The sequence below is a fragment of the Argiope bruennichi genome, chromosome 4, assembly GCF_947563725.1.
Source record: "Argiope bruennichi chromosome 4, qqArgBrue1.1, whole genome shotgun sequence".
NCBI classification, from domain to species: domain Eukaryota; kingdom Metazoa; phylum Arthropoda; class Arachnida; order Araneae; family Araneidae; genus Argiope; species Argiope bruennichi.
In genome coordinates this window covers 20847454-20870867 of record NC_079154.1, presented here as the reverse complement: position 1 = coordinate 20870867, position 23414 = coordinate 20847454, and the positions used below count along the sequence as shown (strand labels likewise).

The following is a 23414-nucleotide window of genomic DNA, read 5'->3' as shown; positions in this document are numbered from 1 at the left end:
AATTCACATTTTAGAACAAGATTGAAAAATAAATTAATTAATTAAATAAAAAGTGTTTCTTTCAATCATCTTCACTAATAATAAAGATGAATGTGTGTTTACATATATTGACTTTCTACAGATCAAATTATTTGCCATACAGCTACCAAATTTAGTAAAAATATACCATGGAGGTAGAAATATGCAACTTGGCAAAATTTTTTAAAATTTTAATTAAATAAAAATAAAGCTGAATCTTTGCATTTGGCTATGATAACTCCCAAATATATTATCACACAAAAATAAATTTTATATCATTTCAAAATTAAAAAAAATGTCTTTTAAATAATAGAAATTTAAAAGTCCTGTAAATTTTTGCTTAATTTTAGCAATTTTTTAAAAGCATTTTTTACATATTTTCCAACAATAAATTACATTGTTGCCATGAAGCTCAAATTGTTGTCACTATTTCATCAACTATAAGATCAGATGATTTTTTTTCATTCTTGAAAGAAGAAAAGAATCAAAGAAAAGAACAAATTTCTAATTACCCTTTATTTTAAAATAGTGTAAACTAGCACTATAAAAAAAATTAAGATACAAAAGAGAAAAAAAAAAAAAAAAAGACATTTTTAGGTATACTTTCCATAACTTTCAAATACTTACAAGATTTCTAACAATGATTTCAGAACCCGTTTCTACAGCAAGATGAAGGGGAGTGGCTTGTGAAGAATCTTGAACTCTTGAATGGATATTTACATGGATGCTTAATAGAAATAGAATGCTTTCAATGTCTTTCTTCTGAATTGCAAGATGAAGGAAATTTCGCCCTTTGTTGTCAAACTAAAAAACAGAATATAGTAATCACCTTATAAAATTCAGAAAATGATTTTTTTTTAAAATTGCATTGCTAATATTTAATGCTATATGCTCCATGAATAATAAAAACTCTTTATCTTTGGGAATCAGTTCTAGCATCAATCCTAGAAAAATGCTTTAAACAAGCAAAGAGATATTTGTTCATCATATGTAACTATAGTCCTTTCAAATTATTTAATACACTACAATTTTCATGATATATATGGAACAAATTAAATAATGAACCACAAGAAACAATTCCGAAATGGGTAAGAAATTAATGTCCTGCCATTAATATGCTAGTATAAATTAGAAAACTGTTATTGTTTTTGTTACTTAGAACAAATTCGAAACATGGTCAGTATTTATATAAAGTTTAAAAAAAATTTTAATTGATATCAATTGCAATAATATTAATTATAAAATTTCAACATATCTTAAAGTAGATGCATTTATTCAACCATTTGCAATGACAAAAACTAAGAAAGTGTTATTACTTTTCTATAATAAAAAATTTAAATATTCTATGCGATTACTGCAAATATATTATTAAATATATTAATGCATAACTGTTGCTTATAAAGCATGTATATCATTATTAAAATATGCTCATTACCTTTTGTGCTATTTAAATATCTTTTAAAAATTTACAATTTTTTACATCATATATACTTATACTAAGTGCATTATATATTTATAGCTACGGCTGTATTTATAGGAAATATTTAATATTTAAAAATTAACACAGATTACAACAGTTATTGCTGCTAGAAATCGCAGAAAAAAATGGTTTCAATAGCAGAATTTAAAAGATTTCCAATTCAAAGATTAGAAGAAAAAAAATAATAATTCATCCTTTTCCTTTCTACTTATACTCATTTTTAAATTGCATTACTAAAATGAAAAGTAAAGCATTTAATAATTATAAATTCTAATTAAAGTATATAGACATAAAGTATAAAGTATATAGTAAAGTATAAAGTATATAGACAATTTAAATAATAAATACAGTAAATTACAAGAAAATCAATTTTAAACCTGTTCTGCTGCTCTAGGCTCTCTTGACAGAATGGATTCTGCAGCTTTATTATTGCGAAATATCATTGCAGCAGCAAAAGGAGTATATCCTTGTCGATCTCTTAAAGTTAAATCTAGTGCAGGACATGATAAGAGCAAACTAATGATCACAGAGTTTTGATTAGCAATGGCAGTGTGCAGAGGTGTTTTCAGCTCAGAATCCTGAAAAATAAAATAAATCTCCCATTTTTTAAAAAAATGTTTCCTTACATTTTAATATACTATATATGGTCCAAAAGTTTTTATGATACACAAAAATGAATGAGCTTCATAAATTTTGAAACTATTCAAATGGCATATCATTTATATTTCTACACTCTGCAAATTTAATTATTTCACAACATAAAACAAAATTAATAAGTATTTTCTTATAACTGTCCTGCTATATTAAGAATGCAGATAAACATGACTTACGTAAAACATGATCCATTTTGTGTGACAATAAATACAAGAAGATTATGATAAAATAAATAAATTATCTTGAAATTGTTCAGATTGAAACAATGAATATTATGGCAAAAATAAAAGCAACTCTTCCAAGATTTAAGACCATATTTTAATCACAACAACATGATGAAAAGTTTCAAAGATGAGTTAAATTTTGATTCAAAGCATTTATTCAAGGAGGTTATGTATATAAAAAATTACTATTATATTATATATTTATTTACAATTTAAAATGCAAATAATTGTTGATATAAGTTAAATAATAACCTATGTAATTATTTACATATTTAATTTAAACATATGTGCAAAGCATTTTTTTTTAATTCTCTATAACATTTAAAAAGATGTAAGAATTGTAAAAGGTAAAGTATACAGTAAAACCCTTACCTGAAGATTAACATCTGCACCATGTTCTATGAGTGTCTGCACAACTAGTTCAAGACCCCAAGCAGAAGCAAGATGTAAAGCACTCTGTCCATCAAAGGCTTCCTCTTCACCACGACCTTCAGGGCTAGGTCTCCGAGGACTATCCATATCACAGCCACTAAAAAATGTAAATGAATAAAATTTGAATTCCTACGCTGATAAAAAACAGATTGCATTTCCTTAAAGCCATCTAAAACAGAGTTTAAAAAATTTCAGCATCTGATGATTTCTTAATGAATATGTGTGAAATTATCATCTTTTTATCAATCACATCACAAGATGAAATTTTCATCAAAAAATTATGAATCTACATATTATCAAAATATGAATCTCAGAGCATTTGTTTCTCTTTTAATTTCTTTTTGTGCGCATATGTGGCCTTCATTTAATTTTCCCTTTCATGCATTTTCTTTTGAATGAATTAACTATAAGATAATGCAATTTTAAAGTAATATATATAAATGCACTAAATCTAAATTCAAGATATTTTACAAACTATTAAACATTTTCATCACCATAATAAATAGAAAGGTAGTATCTGAAATCAATACTTTGACCAAATATTCTTTAAAAAGTGTTATTAAACCCTTTATTTGTTAAATACCCATCCATCCCATCCCCAATCTTAATTTTTAAAAACCTTTTACTTAAATGAAAATCGAAAGCGTGACAGATCCTTTGTACTCTGCTTTAAAAGATCAAGATCATTTAATAATCGTTGAAAACTATATTGAGTCACTCAACTCTGCTGTTAAAGAAAATTAAGAAAATAAAACCATAAAAAGAAAAAGTACAATATTTTAAAAGGCACATCCCTACAACAGCCTCTATGATATTTCCTGATAATTTAACAAACCTTGCCATTTAGAAAATTGTTACTCATTCAATTGTTCTCAATTCATATAACATCACAATCATATCAGAAATATCAAATAGTTCAAAAGCATGTAATCTAATGCAAAATTATCTTTTACTGTCACAAATTCAAGAAGTGCCACAGGCTCCAAGATTGGTGGGGACAGCATCAACTGCTTACTTGATAAATATTTATTAAACAAACATTTTCATTATGTTGGTTTGAAAAACTGTTTATAACATTATAAAAAGTGTACAGAAGTTATAACTTAAACATCAATAGAATTTTTCTATATTTTCATTCATGATACAAGATAGCAGCAAATTACTCTAAATATCTCACAAAATGTGTTTCGATTTAAACTGTGTTTTCTGTACACTTTTTTTTATTTTCCTTCATAAAAGAAATATTTTATAGAGATAACAACTGAAATCCTTCTCAGTTTTTAAATATCAGAGATTATACTAAACACACACGTTTTAAATTGAGACAGACAATCATGGAAGAAATAAAGCCTTTCAAGATCATCATCATAAATCACTATTCTACTGCAATTATAAAAAGAAAATGATTTTACCTCCTGATTAAGAAACATGCAACTGATTCATTATTTTCATCCAAGGCACGATGTAGAAGTGTTTGATAACAGCCACCAGGACCTTCACCCCAACAATTTGTGTCACATCCATGTTTCACCTAAAATGATTTTATAAAAACTATACAATAAACTGCATTATATCCAAATGTAATTTTCATAAAATTCAATATTTAAAATTGTTACTTGGTAATTTTCAATCTATATAACATTTTTTTTGCTCTGATAAAAGCATAAAAATTGTCAAAAAAACTAATGACTACTTGTTGAAATTTATATTTCTTTAAAAAAGTATATATTGTTATGGTCATATGATTTTAATCTTGATAAGAAAAGTACATTAAATATTATAGATTAATGCAAAAAATGGCAATTCTGACAGGTATAAATACCTTGATATGGCATAACGATAATTTATCTAATGTAATTGTGGTTATCATAACAGAACATGCCATAAAATTATTTTTAAAATCACTTTTTATAATATAAATGATATATGAAATTATAGAATATTTAAAATATTATTTCAAAGTGATACTGAAAACTTTCCATTATGAAAGAACAGTGAAAGCTTATTTAAATTTGTATTCAAAACAAATATAGAACATGCTCATTTTGACCATAACATTTCCTAAAAATTACAGTTAAACGGTTCACGTTGTTGAATAACAAGATTTTTTCAAAATCAAAGTAAAATAACTAAATTAATTCACTGCATTATGAGTACTTCTTTACTTACAATACTTTAGCCAGGTCATTGATAAAAGAAAATATATCATTTCTTAATGTTTTAGTACTTTAATGTTTAACTAAAAATAGTTAATAATTATAAAATACATAATTAAAAAGATATAGAGAACATTGTTTTATCTTTTAAATAGCAGCAACATTATATGATTTAATAATAAAAAAAATTCTTCATATTATTTAATAAAAGCTTTTTCCATTTTCTAAATAATAAAAAAAGCATCAAATTAAGCATATCAATGAAAAAAAAATGAATAATTTTATATTATATGGTAAACATATCTCTTGATAAAAATAAGTATTTATTTTGATATATCAGAAATTCAAGATTTGTTATATTAATAGTACATGTATGTTATATTAATAGTATATAGTACGTAATTAGTATAATGACCTCTGAAATAAATATAATTATACTAAAAACTATATCAAATATGTAAATATATATTGTATTTTTAAATGTGTCTAAAAACAGTCAAACCTATACTTACTAAAATAGAAGCTATATCTTCTTGTCCACTCTCTAAAGCAAGCCAAAGAGCACAATCACCATTTTCATCCTTAGCATTCACATCTGCACCTGCACAGCATAGAGCATCTACAACAGATGGAAGATGTCGCTTGACAGCCAGCTGTAAAGGACTTTCATTTTCCCTTGTTCTGAAAAAAATGATTTTGCAAGTTTTTTTCAGTTAAAAAATCATATTGTAAAAGTGCTTCTTCCAGACATTCATTGCCTTACTTACTAATTAAATATATAAAGAAATTACACATTGCAATACACCTAGATATTTTCAATCATAATAATGAAAAAAAAACTATTTTAGACTAGAACAATTACTTTTTTAAGGATACATATTTAAGCAAATGGAATGTGAATCTAAAACAATGTGAATACAAAAATCACATACACACACCATGAAAGTACAGTACACACCAGAGTATCCGATTCCCGACTATCTAGTCTAGTTATCTTTATTGTAATTAATTGACAAAGGCAAAGTGTTGCATTGGCAATGTTGCCAGGACATTCTTCTACAATCCAAAATGCAAGTTATGATAGGAAAAGAACAGCATTTTGCTTGTGGTTCATCATTTCCTCAATGTGTAATGGACTTCAATTGTTGTTCCCGATTATAACTGGACAGGATTTGTAAATTGTTCCTGGGGTACACATAATGCTTTTTTAAGTATATAACAGTGAAGTATACAGAATTTATGTTAAAATGTGAACAGTTTGTATCCCTTAACTTACTTCTCTAATAAATTCTTGTAGTGTGGTATATAAACATATATAAACTACCAGTAGAGAGCCTTCTATTTTAACTCAACACATTGCCGGCAACTGCTTCTATGTTTCACCTGGCCAGGGCTGCATTCATATTCTACGTGGCTCGAGATGAATGGAAGGCTTAGTACTCAATAAGAAAAGAGAAAATATGTATTGTAACTGTGAGTTTTGGTAAAAAATTTTGTCTTCCAGTATTGGTGGCAAAGAAATGAATTCTTAGAACTCCAACTTTTTTTGTTATCCAACCTGCCTTTCCGCCCCATTAGGCTGGATACTCAGGAGTGCACTGTACATAAAAAAAAAAAAAAAGCGAAATCCATTTTTATATATAATACTATTCTCACTTGGCAGCAAAATCTGCTCCATTTTCAAGCAAAAATAAGGCAGCTTCTTTATTTTGATTCATGATCGCCTGATGTAAAAGGGTTAAACCTTCATCATTAGTGACATCAACATTAGCCCCTCCAGCAATCAGCTTTGGTGCCATTTTAAACAGTCCCATCTCTAAAGCCAAACTCAAAGGAGTTTGGCCTTTTGAATTCTTTATATTAAAATTTGGAACAACAATGCCTGTTTCAGAGCTCACTTGGGAAAATGCTGTAAAGAAATTCAATATTATTTAGTCAAGAATAAAAATTTAATTCAATATCATGATTTCATTCCATTACTGAATAAATATTTTTTTTTAAATTTGCGTTTGATTGAAGTATTTCTACAATAACTAGATTTTAATTATCAGAGCCAGCTGTTATAAATTTTGCTGACATAATAAAATTTAAAGAATCGAAGTTTGAAAAAAACAAAACAAATGTATTTCTAAAGGGAAATCTTTAAAAAAATTACTTGTTCATTTTTAAAAATACTTTTATTTATTAGATACTTTTAAATACAGTAAAAAACATCCTATTGGGCAATAAGAGAATTTAAGACTGTCTTATCAAAATAAAATGCATTATTTAAATTAAGTATAGAACCATTTAATAAGCAAGCATATTTGCTGAAACTGATTTGAAATATTCTAATTAATCAAAAATAAATGAAATGCAAAACAATAAACTGAAAAAAGCATGAAATCAAAAAAAAAAAAAAAAATTAAGGATATTTACATTTGTGATCAATAATGGCTTGTATTGTACTTTCATGCTGTCCTAAAATAGCTAAGTGAAGAGGAGTTTGTTGGTAAATGACATCTTCTTCTGCATTCACATCCATAGTAGTATCAAGAGAAGTAGTTTGAAGATTTGGATTGCCACCTTTTTGTAACAGTACAGTGGTCAGAGCAGACAATCCTTTTGTACAACTAATATGAAGAGGTGCCTCACCCTTAAAAAAGAACAAAATTAACAAATTTCAGAAAATTTTGGAAAACTGTATTAATATAATATTGTCATCTGATAATAATTATTATTTACTTTATTATTTGTAAGATTAGGCTTTGCTCCATGAACTGCAAGGAATATTCCAGCTTCCTCATTACCAGCCCTGCAGGCTAAATGCAACAATGTATCACCTATAGAAATAAAAGCAGGAAATTAAAATTTAATAAGATTTCTAATTTTGAAAATAAGTATTTTCCTAAAGTAAATAAATGCAACATATATATTTTCTGAAAACCATATGGTTGAAATTTTAGATCATGAAAAGTGTGCAAAAATCCAAGAAGTGTATACAGGCAAATAATGCAGAAATAAGGGTTCTCTTGGTGATGCTTTTTGTGTCAATAATTTTGAGGCATACAATAATGTGAAAGTCCAACTGGCTGGTCCAAAACTGTTGAAAACTTGTCTAAAAGTTTCCAAAACCTTGAATGCGAGATTAATTCCTTCAATTATCTCAAAGAGTACCTCAGAGTAAAGTTTTCTAAAATTTAAGATGACCTAGGCATCAGTAAAAAGTGGTATAAAATACCAGGAACTGAATTTAAATTCTTCAAGGAGGTCATCTTCTAGACCTGGAGGATATACAAGAACATCATTAATAACAACCAAGGCACAAAGTGGCAAATTCTTAAAATAATATTGCTTCAGCATCTTTTTTCATGGTTAAAAACTTGTTACAGTAGATAATTCTCAGAATGCACAGATTTCTTGAATACATTGAAGATGTTCTCAGCCACTTTTTTTTTTTAATCTCAGTCTGCTATTTCTGCATGCCTCATAATACTGTAGATGCTGGCTCTTTCTTTAAACTTTTCAAACCATCCATAGCAAGCTTTAAATTCTTCTCCGTCCATTGATGATGATCCTAGTATCTTCGTAATGAGGTCAACAAAAACTAGTTTTGTCTTCTCACAAATAATGTTTTCACTAATAGGTCATCTTGCATTTGCTTCTTGTTTGCTCCATATGAGAAGCAATTTTAAAACATCAAGAGTATGTGGCCATTGTGAAGAAATCCTGGTGATGATCTATGAAATACAATCTTTTTAATCTTATCCTTATTATTTAGGATAAAGCAGATAGCTGATGTAGGCCGTTGATATTTGCATACCAAGTCAGCAATGTTCATACCTCATTCTCGTTGATTTGGCATTGAATTTCTACAGTGATTTTACTTTTCTTTTACCTCCATCATCTTGTGGCCATTTCTTTCAAAACAAATGTGTAACCATGCTTAAATTTAACACAAAAAATTATGTAACAATGTATCTGAATAAACTTTTCCCAAACAATAGTAATATACAAGCTGAACAAGCACTGTTGGTGACAACAAATTAATATCTTACTGGCAAACCAGCTAGATTGTTCCTTTGAATATAATATTTTTCGTTGTCTGTTTAAATCCCAGTGTTATAATTTCTATGATAAATTTCCTGGTATTTGTGCTCAAATATAATCTTTTTCAAGTATTACTTATTTTTTTCTTTCAACTAATTAAGATATTTTCCAGCTCTGGTTCTAATTTCAAGGAGAAAAATAAGCATTTGACACAGACCAAGAGAAACAGGCAAAATCCTGCATGTGACATGTCTCTTCATCATTCATCATGCAAAACATTGCTCGATAAAGAGACTTTTTTAAATATATTTTGGTTTGCTTGTTTAGCTAGGTTTGACTCCATTAATGAATCATTTTGAGCAAAGTGAGGCCTATCTAAGGGCAGACTTAGTAATTTTGAGAAACTGTCAGAGAATGAAAATGATATCTGGTCATTGATATGATGATGATATGTTCATTCATCTTGAACAGACATGATGATTAAAATGACATAAAATTCTCCTCTGCCTCCGAACTTCTGTAATATATACAAGTGAGAGAACATTAAATCTAGAATGCCAGATTAAATGTGCACCAGGCTCGTTACATGACTCAACTTTAATTGAATTAAATTTCAAACTTGAAATTTGTAGGTTCCACATTCAAAAATCTACCACTAAACTGTTTGGGCCACATATTTCTAAAGAACAATTCCATAGTAAGCTTACAAACTCAAAACAACAATTGCAGCTAAAAACACATGTTTAATTAATAAGTGACATTAGCAATTTGATATCATATCAGATAAAAATAACAGTTTGTCCCACTCCTCCAGAAATGAATGATTTCAAATCAAAATTAGATAAATATATATGTAGAAGCTCCAAATAAACATTAAGTAACTTTCTGTATCTAATTCCAAATAAAAGGGTAAAGGATAAATAAATATTTAACCATTTTAAGAATCAAATGTTTAGCACTTAAAAAAAATTCTATCATTCAAAAGAACAAATATTTACCATTCAAAAAATTTTATTATTCAAAAGATTTCAAAAAATTTTATTATTCAAAAGATTAAATGTTTACCATTAAGAGGACAGACAGCATCTAAGCAACATCCTCTCTTCACAAGCTTAGCAGCAAAGCTGCTTTCATCATATCCACCAATGCCAGCATCCAATGCAAACCACAGTACAGTCTGGCCATCAGCATTCTTTATTTCTAGATCTAAATGTTCATGACGAAGTAGTAATTCAAATATAGGTGCATTCTGTGCCAATATGGTGCGATGGAGACAAGTGCTTTGAGTGGAAATGAAAAACAATTAGCACAAAATAATTCACCAAACATAAAAATATTTTTGGTCTATAAATTAAACAAAAACTTAATACAAAATGCTCTAACTATTAATAAAAAAATACAGTATAACACAAAGAAAAAATTTTAATAAAATTATTTACACCTAATAAGTTTTTTTTTAATTCTTAATTTTATCAAAATTAAGGTATATATTCATTAAAAAAGAAAATGCAACAAAAATTATTTAATTCATCTGAATGCAATAAAAACAATCTGCAAGAAAGGAATAATTTTCATAACTTTAAATATGATAAAAATATGCAAACAAAAATAGCAATAAAACTTTTACAGAATGAATTTTGAGACATACATTTTACATCTCTTTTTATGAAAAAAGGGGGGATTGTATTTTGTAAGTTTAATTCTATCTCAGATTAATGAGATTATGTTGGAGATAGAACATAAACTCCCATTAATTTATGATAGAATTATAAGGTGAAATTTCAAAATAAAGTACTTGCTGGAGCTTAAAAAAAATCAATGTAATTAATCATGGAAACTGTAGTCACAAATTTGTAATAATTCAAGCTTTAAATTCACTTGTATATACACATTTATATTCATATACTTTAAGGAATTGTCATTTAAGCAGATGCAGTACAATTTTCATAATCTCAACTCTTAATATAAAAGAAAAATTAGTAGTAGGGCCAACACTTCCATAGAAAAAAAATTATTTTCAATAAAAAAGGATCAAATATGAGATGCAACAATAAAAATAAACTACTTACTTTCCATTTATGTCTTGAAGGTTAGGATCTGCACCATATTCCAAAAGTTTTGCAGCTACTCTAGCCATACCTTCAGCAACACTAGAAGATGAATTTTTTGGATTGAAGCTAGCTACTAGATGTAGAGGTGTTGCTCTCTCTGATGGTGTGGTCACATTGACAGCAGCTTTATTTTCAATTAAAAACAGGGCGGAAAATTCATCTTCTACAGAAGCAATAAAATTAATTTGAGATTAAAAAAATTAAATGTAAATAAACTTATAAAATTTCACATTTATAATGACACTAAAAATGTGGAAGAGAGGGTTTTGTTTGGTTTTTTTTAGCAAAATCAAAAAAACTAACATAACTAAAGAACGTAATTGCTATTAAATTAGTGTTAACTTTTTTACATAAAAAAAGACAATTTCAAAAAGTTCTTATAAGTTGCACCTGCTTCTTCTTGCACAATAACACCAAAAAAATTTTGATCCCATCTTTAAAGGTTCTTAATTTTAAAAAATTCTAATAAAAAGTAACATAATGGGGAAGTAAATTTAAACTATTTTAAGAATATATCAGTCCTCATTTAAAAAGTTTATCTTATTCAATGCACCAGATGCATATTTGTTAAATAAGCTCTTGGTCTAAGTATTTACTTAACTATTTAATTATATGACATTCTATTTTAGGCATTTATTGTTATTTTAATTCCTTAAACAATAATTATATCTATATTTAATTCCTATAACGTCCTCTAAAAAGCCTTTGAGATATTGAAATGTCTTTACATGATTTTTGTATTTTAAATTACCTACCTTCTTTTAATATCACATTTAAAACTAAAAATTCAGTTATCTGATTCACATATCAAACACAATTTGTATTTGAAAGGGTTAAAGTTATATTATATTAATAAATGATGATCTTTATTTTTACATATATATAAATTTGTGATTTATTTGGAACACAAATACAACCATTTATAAATCTAAATGAAATTAAATATGATACCTCTATTAATAGCTTTATGTATCAATGTCCATCCTCTGTTATCTGTCTGATTTACATTTGCTTTATGGTTAACAAGAGTTTTAGCAATACTTTCTTGACCAGTACTCAGTGCAAGGTCTAATGGAATATCCCCTTGATCATCAAGTTCATTCACCTTAACAGCAAGCTAATGAGGGAAAAGTTTATAATTAACACAAAAGTATGTATTAAAATGAAAATCATTTTAGCATGCAAGAAAAAAGATATGACACTTACTTGAGAATCATGCTCTAACAAAAAGAGAAAAACTACATCTTCTCTTTGTATTTTAATAGCAGTATGAAGGATGAATTCCGTTTTTGCTTTGAACATTTTATATAGCAATGAATCACTCATGTGAGCAAAATCCTCACTTGTAAAGTCATGCTGGTGAAAAATAAAATAGTTTAGATATATAAGACAGATATGCACAATAATTTATTAGTAAAATAAAACTTTACATTTTTAAAGTTAGAAATAATATAATAACATTAAAAAATTAAAATCTTTATCCCTTCCTAGTACAGTGATCAAAAAAGGGAATGCCAGTTTTAGTTTTCTTATTAAAAAAAACTTTCTTCCTTTGAAAACTGACCCCTATTATCCATCTGAACTTCTATAACTAAAAGAAACTACTAAGAAAGTAGCAATTTGTTTCCATTTAATGAAATAAAAGGAAATGGAATATGGCTTCTTTTATGGGATTAATTTCATACCCTAATAATCTAAAATACTCCAAATCTTCGACTTAAATGAAAAAAATTTCAGAGTTCTTAAAAATTATTATCTTAATAAAATCAATCATTTTCTTCCAATATCTTTGATTTATTTGTTCATAATTATGAATAAGATTCAAAATCTTCAATGTATTAAAATAATCATACCACAGGTGTTACCATATGTAGACTCATACTCTTATTAGGAATATCTCTCACTTATATATGTGAGAAGTGTAACTTAGAGCAAAAAAACATATACAATGAGCAAACCAAGCAGCATGCCTTTAAATGAGAAGCAAAAAGACACTGCCACCTGCTACATTTAAATTCTTTCAAAATATAGAAATATTTTTTTAAAAAATTTAATTCATTCAATATTTTTAATTTTAATGGTTTAAATATATATATATATCCATTTCATTCATTTAACTAGAATTTTTAATTAATGTTTTTAATAAAATGGAATCATTTCATTTATAATATACACTACTTGGATGATCTGACCAATTATATAATAAATATGAGATATAAATACAAGTTCTAGATTTAATTTATTACATATTCAAGTATCTTAATAATATTCAAAAAATAACGTTTTTCTGTACAATATCAAAAAAAAAAAAAAAAATTGAAGTTAAATAAAAGTCATTATTTCCTCACTCAAAAATAAATTCTAATATATATATTTTTTTATTTCTGCAATTTATGTTGATACCACTGTTATTTTTTTTCAATATATTTTTAAACAAAATAAAGCATTCAATTATAAAATTCAGATATCTTTAAAGTTGTTAGCAGTTATTTCAATCTACAGATTAGCTCTTTAGAAAATTAGGCATGCTACCGAAATTTTAAAAAAATAATTAACTGCTAGACGGCATTTTAATTGTCCCATTTAAATCCAATTTTTATACAATGCGGTATTATAAATGCTGTTTTTCTCTAATAAAGAATTTAAAGAAAAACAGAATTGGAATCTTAATTTCGGTTGTTACTTGCTTTGGAAAAAGAAACTAAAGAATCTCTAATCAAATTTAAATAAAATTCTCGATAATGAATGGAAGAAAATAATTTTAGATAGTTATAGCTATTAAACTCTAACAGATGCAGATATAAAATAATTTATTGTAAATATGTGAATAAATTGAATTTATAATATATAATTATATAAAACTTTTATGCTATAGGCACTCCATTCGTGAAACAAACTATCTACTGTTGATCAGAACACATAACTCCAATACAGGTAATAAAACCATAACCTAAATGTTACACAGAACATTAAGAAAAATTCTATATAAAAAAACCGAAAAACAGTTATACCCAGTGATTAGATATCAACTGAGAGCAATGACTTTTAAGTGTTTTGGCATCTATCTCATCTGCAGCTTGGTAGAATTTCACACAATTATGAACATTTACAGATGATAATAAGGCATTCTCACACCTGAAAAAGATTATTACAATAAATATAACAATGCACAATAATAGAAATATATCTAAAATAAATGTGGTGGCCAAAATTATGAAAAATTTTTGGAGAAAGGGTATTTTAGAGGTTTAATGACAACTACTTTTTTCACATATTAACACAAATTTATAAATAAAAGACAAAAAGAATTTTATTAGTAATATAACGTAAATAATATTCGTTGCCTATAATCAGTTAAGAAAGAAACAGGAAAATGACTCACATTGTGACATATAATAATATTAAATATTGAAGTAAAAAAAGGATAATATTTGTCATTGAATCATTATAATCAAGTTTCTAATAATTTTACATGCTTTACATCTTGACAATGTAAAATGCAAGTAATTATAATCATCTGGTACAAAAAAAAAGTAACTGATTATCCAATATCAAATGTTAAATAATGTTACTAAATGAAAAAGGCTATAATTATTTTTTTATTTAGAAAAATTAAAACAGAAATTAAAACAGAGAATTAAAAATTAAAGAAAAATTAAAACAGAGGTAATATTTCTAACTTTTTGAAGAGGTATGAAGAAATATTACAAAAACAATCTGATAAAAGTAAAGGGAAAAAAATAAGAAAAAGGGAGAAATAATAGTCTCGTAAAAAAAAAGGAAGAAAGAAAGAAAATTAAGGAAGAAACATATCTATTATGTACCAAGAAAAGTATACAATAGTCAGTAATAATAGAATAAAATAGATTACTATATTTAGAGGACCGAGAAAAAAATTATCCAGAAGTATACAATAAATGAAACAATGGGATAAGTGTAATGGAAGAATTTTATTTAAATCCTGTAATTCCATGAATTAGCTACTTTTATTCTACATGGCAGGAAATAAATTAGATTGAAATGCATGTTAAAGGCACAATGAAGGAATTGCATAATATTCTGAATGATTCTATAACAATCTTCTCTGCAGGAAAGGAAATAAAATGTGCAAAAGAAAGAATAAGTTAAATTAATATCTGACTGATAATGCACATATTAGTATTATGAAACAGGCTTCTATAAAATCAAGCTTCATACAAATTTTTGCTGATTAATAAGAATATAAATAATTGAACACACATGAATGGTATTCACTATATGTGAAGCCTTTCATATATAGTTAATTCCAAAGCAATGAAACATTTATACTGAAAAAGATTGAGCTCTATATCATGTAGCACAAAAATTTATTTCCTGTTAATGATATTTAATTATCAGGATATTATAAGAAAAGCTCAAATATTCAACATTAGAAAATCTTCTGTACTAATTAAATAAACTCTAATCGGTAAAAAATAAAATGTCTTAATAAATGTATATATATAAATTATTATATCTGAAGAATAATAAAAAAACTGTTTAAATCCCTGGGAAGGCACTGTAATATCATAAGCAATGTTAAAGCTTGTTTAATTCAATACAAATTAAAATAGTGAGAAGTTCAAAAACCTTTTTTTTTTTTTTTTTTTTTGCAATGTGTCTCACTTTTCTTTATAATTTCTTTCTAATAAAACCAATTTCAATAAAATTTATTTCTTGTACTGCTGATAAATTTCCTTCTTTAATAACATATAATTTTAGGTTATTATTTCAATAAACAGCTATTACTAAACATAAAGCTTCAGATATATCCTTATTCAAAAGTTTTTCACACTGCTAGCAATTAATGTAGTTAGTCATTCAAATCAAAAGATCAACTGACTACTTAAACTATATTTTTAAAAAAATGTGGTATTGTTGTCCACAAAAATTCAAATTTCTCAATTTAAAAAAAAGATAAAAATTTCCATTTTATCTGCTTTTATATATTAATGCTGAATAAAAATCTCATTCACTAAGTTCCAATAATTCAAAAATGCTCTTAAGAAATACTGACTGAATATATATGTACTTCAGATAAAAAATACTTTTATAACACGCTTACACATCATCATACTCAAAATGAATTATATACATACCTATCAACTAAGCTCTTTAATTCAAATCTTTTAGCAACTCGCATTAGATCAAGAAAAAAATTATCAGGTTTGTTTAATTCCAATTCATCTGTATAAACCCATTTTAATAATGTTAGACCAATGTTTTGGGGAATATCTACAAGAAAAATAATACTAATGTTATGTATGCTTTCAATACATTCAAAAGATAAGAAAAAATATTTTGCTTTGATAATTAAAAGTTATAAAATAAAATTTTTAAAAATGAGGGGAAGCAAAAATAAAATTTTAGAGTTAAGGTAAAATTAAAATACAGTTGGAGATAAATTTGTTTTTATTAATGTATAGAAATCATGAAATTAAAAATTTTCAGCTACATTGAAAGAAAAATGATTTAAAATAAAAACTTCATAAAATATAAAGATCATCATATTTATATGCATATTTTTTTCAAATCAATAAAAAAAATTTTTTTTATGTAATGATTGTATTTTAAATTCAAGAAATAAGCTTCAATGAAGTAATATATATACTAATTTGGTCCACGTTTTTAATATTATGCTATGTCCTACTGCAGATTCAGAGGGAAAAAATTAAAATCTGAAGCAAACAACTAACTTTTTCCAGATATACCACTTAGAAGAATAAATAAATATTTGGCATTCTTTTCTCAATAATCACTGGTTGAATTAAATGCATATATATAAGGTTTAATTTTATGTTCCAATTAAAAATAATCACATGAGGAACAAAATTCTGAACTTTGTTGGGAAAGTAAAATCCATCAGAAAAATTAATATCATAATTTTTCCAAAATAAAATATATTCAGATTCAATAATGATATTCATGCAGAAAATGACATACAGTAGACTCCCGATTATCCGCGGAGCGGGTTATCCGCGTCTGCCGCACTAAGTTTATTTTTTTGCTTCCAAGCAAAGAGAAAATGCTTCCAAAGCAAGAAGCAAACACAAATGACTGATTTCTTCAAAAAGGTGCAGTTTTACAGTTATGCTTTTGTAATTACATAATACATTACAGTATTAAAACAGTACATATGTATTCATTTTTCTGTGTATCCTTCACGCCTTTCGTAAATACAAAGCACTTTTCTGTTTTCATTAACAAAATGCATTTTAGGTTAGTTTTGAGTGATATACTAAAATATTAAGCGTTAGTTAAACATTTCCTGCTGTTTATTTTACGTTTTATTGTACATAAAACGATTTTTCAAAGTTGGAAGGACCGTTTTCTCTTTTTCTATACCCGTTTTTAGCTTTTTTCGGATTATCCGCGATTTTTGTTATCCGCGGCGGCTGTGCCACCCAATTCCGCGGATAATCGGGAGTGTACTGTAACTATTTAAATGCAAAGATTAATATTAACTTCAGTACATTAAGATTTATAAACTAATCATAGTCTTGTTTCGCGATATCATTCACAGAGCGAGTCAAAAAATGTTAATATATTGAATAATCTTATACAAAAACATACATACAAGCTTCAAAAATCAATTTACATAAATGTAGAATATTGTCAGTTATTGGAAGCATTCAGACTATTATTATGAAAAGTATCTTAATAATGTAAAAAACAATTATTAATTATATAAGCAATACATATTCAACCTGCATAGCATTTTAAGATACTCTATATTATCTTGAGATGCTAAATCAACTTTATATAATTACACAAATTTAGTTTGAACAACAGTTAGTAATGCATAAATATATCAAAGTTCCAGAAATAACTATTTTAACAAAAAAAAATATGAAATTACCTAACACTGAACAACTTTTAATTCATTATCTTGCATAAAAAACAATAACATTGATCCAAATTTTGATGCAACTGCAGCAATATAATTTTAAGGGCTATTTTTCTCCCATTAATTATTTTTTCCCATCCATTAATGATCTCAACAATTTACATAAGCACATTCGGAAATTAGTTTCAAATCATTGCTGATCAAATGCTTGGAAAATCTACCTTTCTATTCATGGTATAATTATCAATTATAGCACATGCATGTAATCATAAAATAAGTCACTATGATATGTTCTGTCTATTTAGGAATGTTATTTGGCATACTGCCAAACCAATAAAGCAGGTCACCACCTAGAAAGTACACCCTATGTTATAAACAAATTGTATTATACACAGCTATTTATAATATTGCAGAGGTGTGACTATTCTAATTATAAGGCTAAATATACTAAGTCAAATTAAAAATGTTAAGAAATCAAATAAATGCAAATTTATTTTATAACACTCACAATATTTAACATCGCATAACTAAAAATTGGATGAATGAGACATTGAATTTCAGAATTAAGATAATTAATCAACACAAAAAAAATAAAACAAAACCTGTTAAATCCAGGTGATCAACACAAGCCAAATCTGGAACACCCCAATTACTACTTCTTGCTGATAATACAAATTTATGAGCTCTTATAGTACGGCCATTTAACTCCACACATAAATCACTGAAAAACCATAAATTACAATATAATTATCGATAATAAAACATAAAATATGGTTAAATTTCATTCAATGTTTATATAAGAATTTTAAAAACGTACTGCTACTCTAATGGCATCCCCACAAAAAAAAATTGAAGAGAAAACTTATTAGTTGATATTCTGGTACTTTTTCAAATTTTTCATTCCAAAGAAAAAAAATCCAAAATCATTTTGCAATATTATTGCTTAGTTACAATTCCTTCTCAGAAGACTTTAAAGGAATGCGATCCAGAATAGAAATAATATCAGAATAAAATTGCAAATTGATAATGATGAAATTATTATATTGAAAAGAAAATATGAACACTCGCATTTTATTGCATTGCCATACACTGAGCACACATATTTAAGAAATCTAGCAAATTTATACTTTATGCCATTGCACTAATATGATAATGCATTTAAAAAAAAAAAATCAACTGAAGATGTAATCAACAACATCACATGCTCCTATAAATAAGAGTTATCTACCTCAACAAATATGATGTTCATTACTTTTTAACGTGATATAAAACAACAAAAAAAATCATTTATTGTAATGAATCATAAATACTTTTGTCTATGTGCATACAATAATTCATATATAATAATCTGTTATTTGTTCAAGGTTGATAAGCTTCATTTAATTTGCATATCAGTACTGAAAAACATCAATATAATTTTAAAATATCAAAATTATTTATAAATTTAAATTCTTTTGGATCATTGGTAGAGATACACACTATGTCGACAATCATTCGGTTAATTATAAAAATCTTCAAACTCTTTTAAAACTGAAGTAAATTTTTAACTTGTGATAACTAATTACATAGATTATATCTTTCGGTATATTTATTATATAAATTTGGAAAGAAAATATCTTCTACACTGAATATCCTCCAAGTTCAAGAAAGAAATAATACCTGTATAGTTCTTTATCAAACAAATCAGCAACAGTTTTCAATAATCGAACAATGAAGGAATCACCACTAACATTTCCAATTTGAGCAGCAGCAATACTGTACTTTTTCTCAGATTCAGCTAATCTGGCCTGAAGTTTGACATATTCTTCTCGTAAAAGAGTTAAGTGACGTTCCAATTTTGCTTTTTCTAAATAAAAAAAAAAAATTAATCTCAATAATTTACAGAAAGAAAAATGAAAATGTAAAATTTATCATTTAAATTATACTAAATTAATAAACTAAATCAATTTCATGAATTAAAAAGCATGATTGGTTATATTTTCAGTAATTCCATTCGGAATTTTGAAATGCCTAATTTATCGACAAATTTATATCTACATTATTTATACTTCACACTATATACACATAGAAGATCGTGAATAAATAGGATAAATACAAACTTGCATTACTATAAAAAATCAAAACAGCATGTTACATATAAATTTAACCAGAATAAAACATAATCAATATTTCTGATGAACATAAATTTAATAGAAATGAAAATCAATATTTCTGATGAACAAGCTAGTCACCAAATAAATATATAATGTTAATAAGTATATAAGTAATAAGTTAATAATATAATGAACCTATTATATCTTTCAGGATAAGAGATATAGCCTTTTTTTTATATATATAAAACATTCATAGCTTCCTTAAAAGATTCCGGAAACGAGCTAATTTACTTTTAAAATATTTTATATTTAAAAAGAGAAACTTTCAAGCCATCAAGATCTAATACTTATAGCATATAACTATATGCAAGCTTCAGTATTCAATAGTTATATAGAAAACAATAGTTATGGTAAAAAATATTAACATGTTATTTTATTGTTTAACTGCTAACAAGTAGTTAATACACAATTTATATACTACCATGCAAAATTTAATCCAATTTATTATACAGTCTTCTACATATTTTACATTTAAATCAAATAAATGCATTAAAATCTAAGAACATGAGAATTCATAAGTATTAGCAAAATGAGGATTTTTATTTTCTGTGATAATTCCTATAAACTTTTGTTTATTTTTACTTGATAAAGATCATATTGAAAAGCAACCTGGATATGAAATATATAAATAATTTTTCCATAATTAATTTGAAAATGTTAATTTGTTTACATAAGATTTTGAAAATTATATAAGTTTTACTATTCTAGTTATTATATCATATGTAATGAATGTTATGTATTCATAATCTGAAAATCATATCTGGTTTAAATATTAAAAAAATAATATACCTTAATTTATTCCTGTATTTCAAAAAGAATTATGAAATCTATAATTTATATGTCAAAATGTATTTATTCTGTTAAGCTGCAAATTGTTTATCCACAAATATTACATTTATCTGAAACTATCATTACATTACCAGTTCCTCAAAAAGTATTATTTCATTGACTGATTTTCATCACCTAAAACATTATTAATTAAAGTGCAACTAAAAGAAATTTATTGCCAAAATTATATACATTTTTAATGATATATAAACTTACAATACTTAGTGCATAATATATATTCCAATATTAAAATTATTTAAATACAAAACTTTTTTTTTTTTTTTTTTTGCTATCTAGTCTAAAGGATATTTAATAACAGTGACACTCTCTATGAAGTGCCGGATTAAAGAAAACATTTCAATACACATTAAATTTGCAAATTTTTAATCAATTGTTCTTAGCATTAAAATTTGCAATGATAAGCAATTTCATTTTCTATTGGAATGATTAACTCATACCAATATTATTTGGTTAAAACTTAAACAGAACTTAGTAGCATGTTTTACATACAAAAATCCCAATTTCAAAAGCATTTCATTAAAAGATATTTATTTTTTCACCAAATTTAATAATATTGAATTAAATTATATTACAATCTAATGTCAGAAAAAGAAAAAAAAACATTAGTTGCAATATTCTGAGTTTACTTACAATGCAAAATTTAAAAATGACAAAGTAACAAAATTACTTTAAGTAAAAATTGTAAATTAAACTATCTCAAAATGAAGTATTAATAAACACTTTCTAATTTAAAGCAGAATAGACTAGTAAAATGCTTTTAACTTAGTACTATTTTAAGTAGAAATTCTGAAACAATTCTTGGGCATTATAAAATAATAATCTGAGATAAGTTTGATAATTCGTATTATGAGTTAGGTAATTCGTATGAGTTATATAAAAAAAAAGAACATTTCTCGTAACTTAACGTATGAACTGTAATTTTATATATTTGTATATTTAATTTAACAGCAAAATTTGTTTGTGGAATTAAAAGCAATTTGTTTTATTTTCACAAACTTTTCAAAAAGATCAAAAGTTCGGCAAACCAAAACTAAAAACACATTTTATCGCATAATATTTTTAAAAGTCTTGGTAAAAATATTTTTAAAAAGACAGTGACAGAACGCGATAAATAGACTACAATGAACTGCAAACTGCATTCTTGAGGAAGCGGGCGTTAATTCTATTAATTAATTTGCGAAATGCATTGTCACATCTTTTTAACTCATAATTATGCAGAAATGCAATTATTCCCTTAACATTATGCACTGCCAATTTTCGTCAGATTCCAAAAAATCAAAGATCAAAACAAATATAAAAAAAGAATTCATTTTGTTTACCATCAGACATGGTCAAGAGGTGGAAACGGTGTTGTTAATAACAATCAATACATTTTGACACACATGAAGAATTGTTCGCAGTGAGGCACTTGAAAAGAAAACCAATCATTGTCAATGGTGTCACGTGACTTCGAAAACAACCAACCAATCAAATATTTGCACAATTTACAGAGACACGTCTCAAAGGCTTGTCGGTTTTTAATTAAAACAAAACATTAAATAATAAAATGATTCCTGCAGCAAAAAGTTTTAAAACTTTTTAGTGATAACACAATTCTAAGAGAAAGAAAAAATAAAATTCACAAATTTTATATTTTATTGATGACATTTAGCAACAATACCAAAGGAACAGCTTCGTTTTCAATATAAAACTATTTTAGCTACAAAAATAATAGTTTGAATAGCGTGTTTTTAATTCTATTTAATCTTTGTGATATTAATGAAGTTTCTTTCCTCCTCAAAGAATCTGGCGTATCTTTATAAGTGAAACCATGCTAATTATAAGACAACTAAAGTGAAATTTTAGAGATATATTACTCTTTGCCCTTCGAAGCAACAAAACTTGAGTAAATTTTTCGTTGTTGTGGGGCTTTTAGAGACTAATGTATTTCATTTATTAATTATTATTGCTTTGACTGAAAAAAGTATATTTTTCAACTATGGTATATTTGAAAAATTGGTATATTACAAGTAAATTTTTCAAATATATTTGAAAAAAGTATATTTTTCAAATTTATCCAAAATGTAAAATATCTTCAATAATTACTATGAATGTGATATGAGAGAACACTTTATTTGCGATTATTTACATAGCAAATAAAGTGTCCTCTCATATCTCATCCATAGTAATTATTGAAGATATTTTACAAATTGGCGTCCGCGACAGGACTATGGATTATCTAAAACGGGAGAGAACACAACTCAGGCGATTATTTACCAAATCGTTGAAAGAAGTTGAAAATGCTGTGAAAACGGAACCGGTAAGTAAAATTGAATTGATGCCGGTATTTAATATTTTAAGTGATAAAGCTGAAAGCTTATTTGTATTAGATGAAAAAATAAGAGTAAAATGGTCCGAAATGGAAAATATCGACGAAGAAGAATTTTCTAATGACCTTGACATA

The 23414-nt window shown here is 26.0% G+C and overlaps 1 protein-coding gene across 1 annotated transcript in view; it reads right to left on the bottom strand.

Moving 5' to 3' along the window:
* Positions 1-22407, bottom strand: part of LOC129965769 (rabankyrin-5-like) — a 29837-nt gene extending 7430 nt beyond the window's left edge. Inside the window, exons 1-17 of the mRNA XM_056079941.1 lie at positions 22291-22407; positions 19629-19815; positions 18572-18690; positions 16222-16357; positions 14116-14239; positions 12311-12460; positions 12056-12221; positions 11063-11267; positions 10059-10273; positions 7689-7786; positions 7383-7599; positions 6621-6873; positions 5477-5645; positions 4221-4339; positions 2749-2905; positions 1876-2076; positions 646-822 (exon numbers count right to left, since the gene is read on the bottom strand). Coding sequence (XP_055935916.1) covers positions 646-822; positions 1876-2076; positions 2749-2905; positions 4221-4339; positions 5477-5645; positions 6621-6873; positions 7383-7599; positions 7689-7786; positions 10059-10273; positions 11063-11267; positions 12056-12221; positions 12311-12460; positions 14116-14239; positions 16222-16357; positions 18572-18690; positions 19629-19815; positions 22291-22300 — 2703 coding nt within the window. The 5' untranslated portion in view covers positions 22301-22407. The remainder of the gene's footprint in view (positions 1-645; positions 823-1875; positions 2077-2748; positions 2906-4220; positions 4340-5476; positions 5646-6620; positions 6874-7382; positions 7600-7688; positions 7787-10058; positions 10274-11062; positions 11268-12055; positions 12222-12310; positions 12461-14115; positions 14240-16221; positions 16358-18571; positions 18691-19628; positions 19816-22290) is intronic.
* Positions 22408-23414: the final 1007 nt, after the last annotated feature.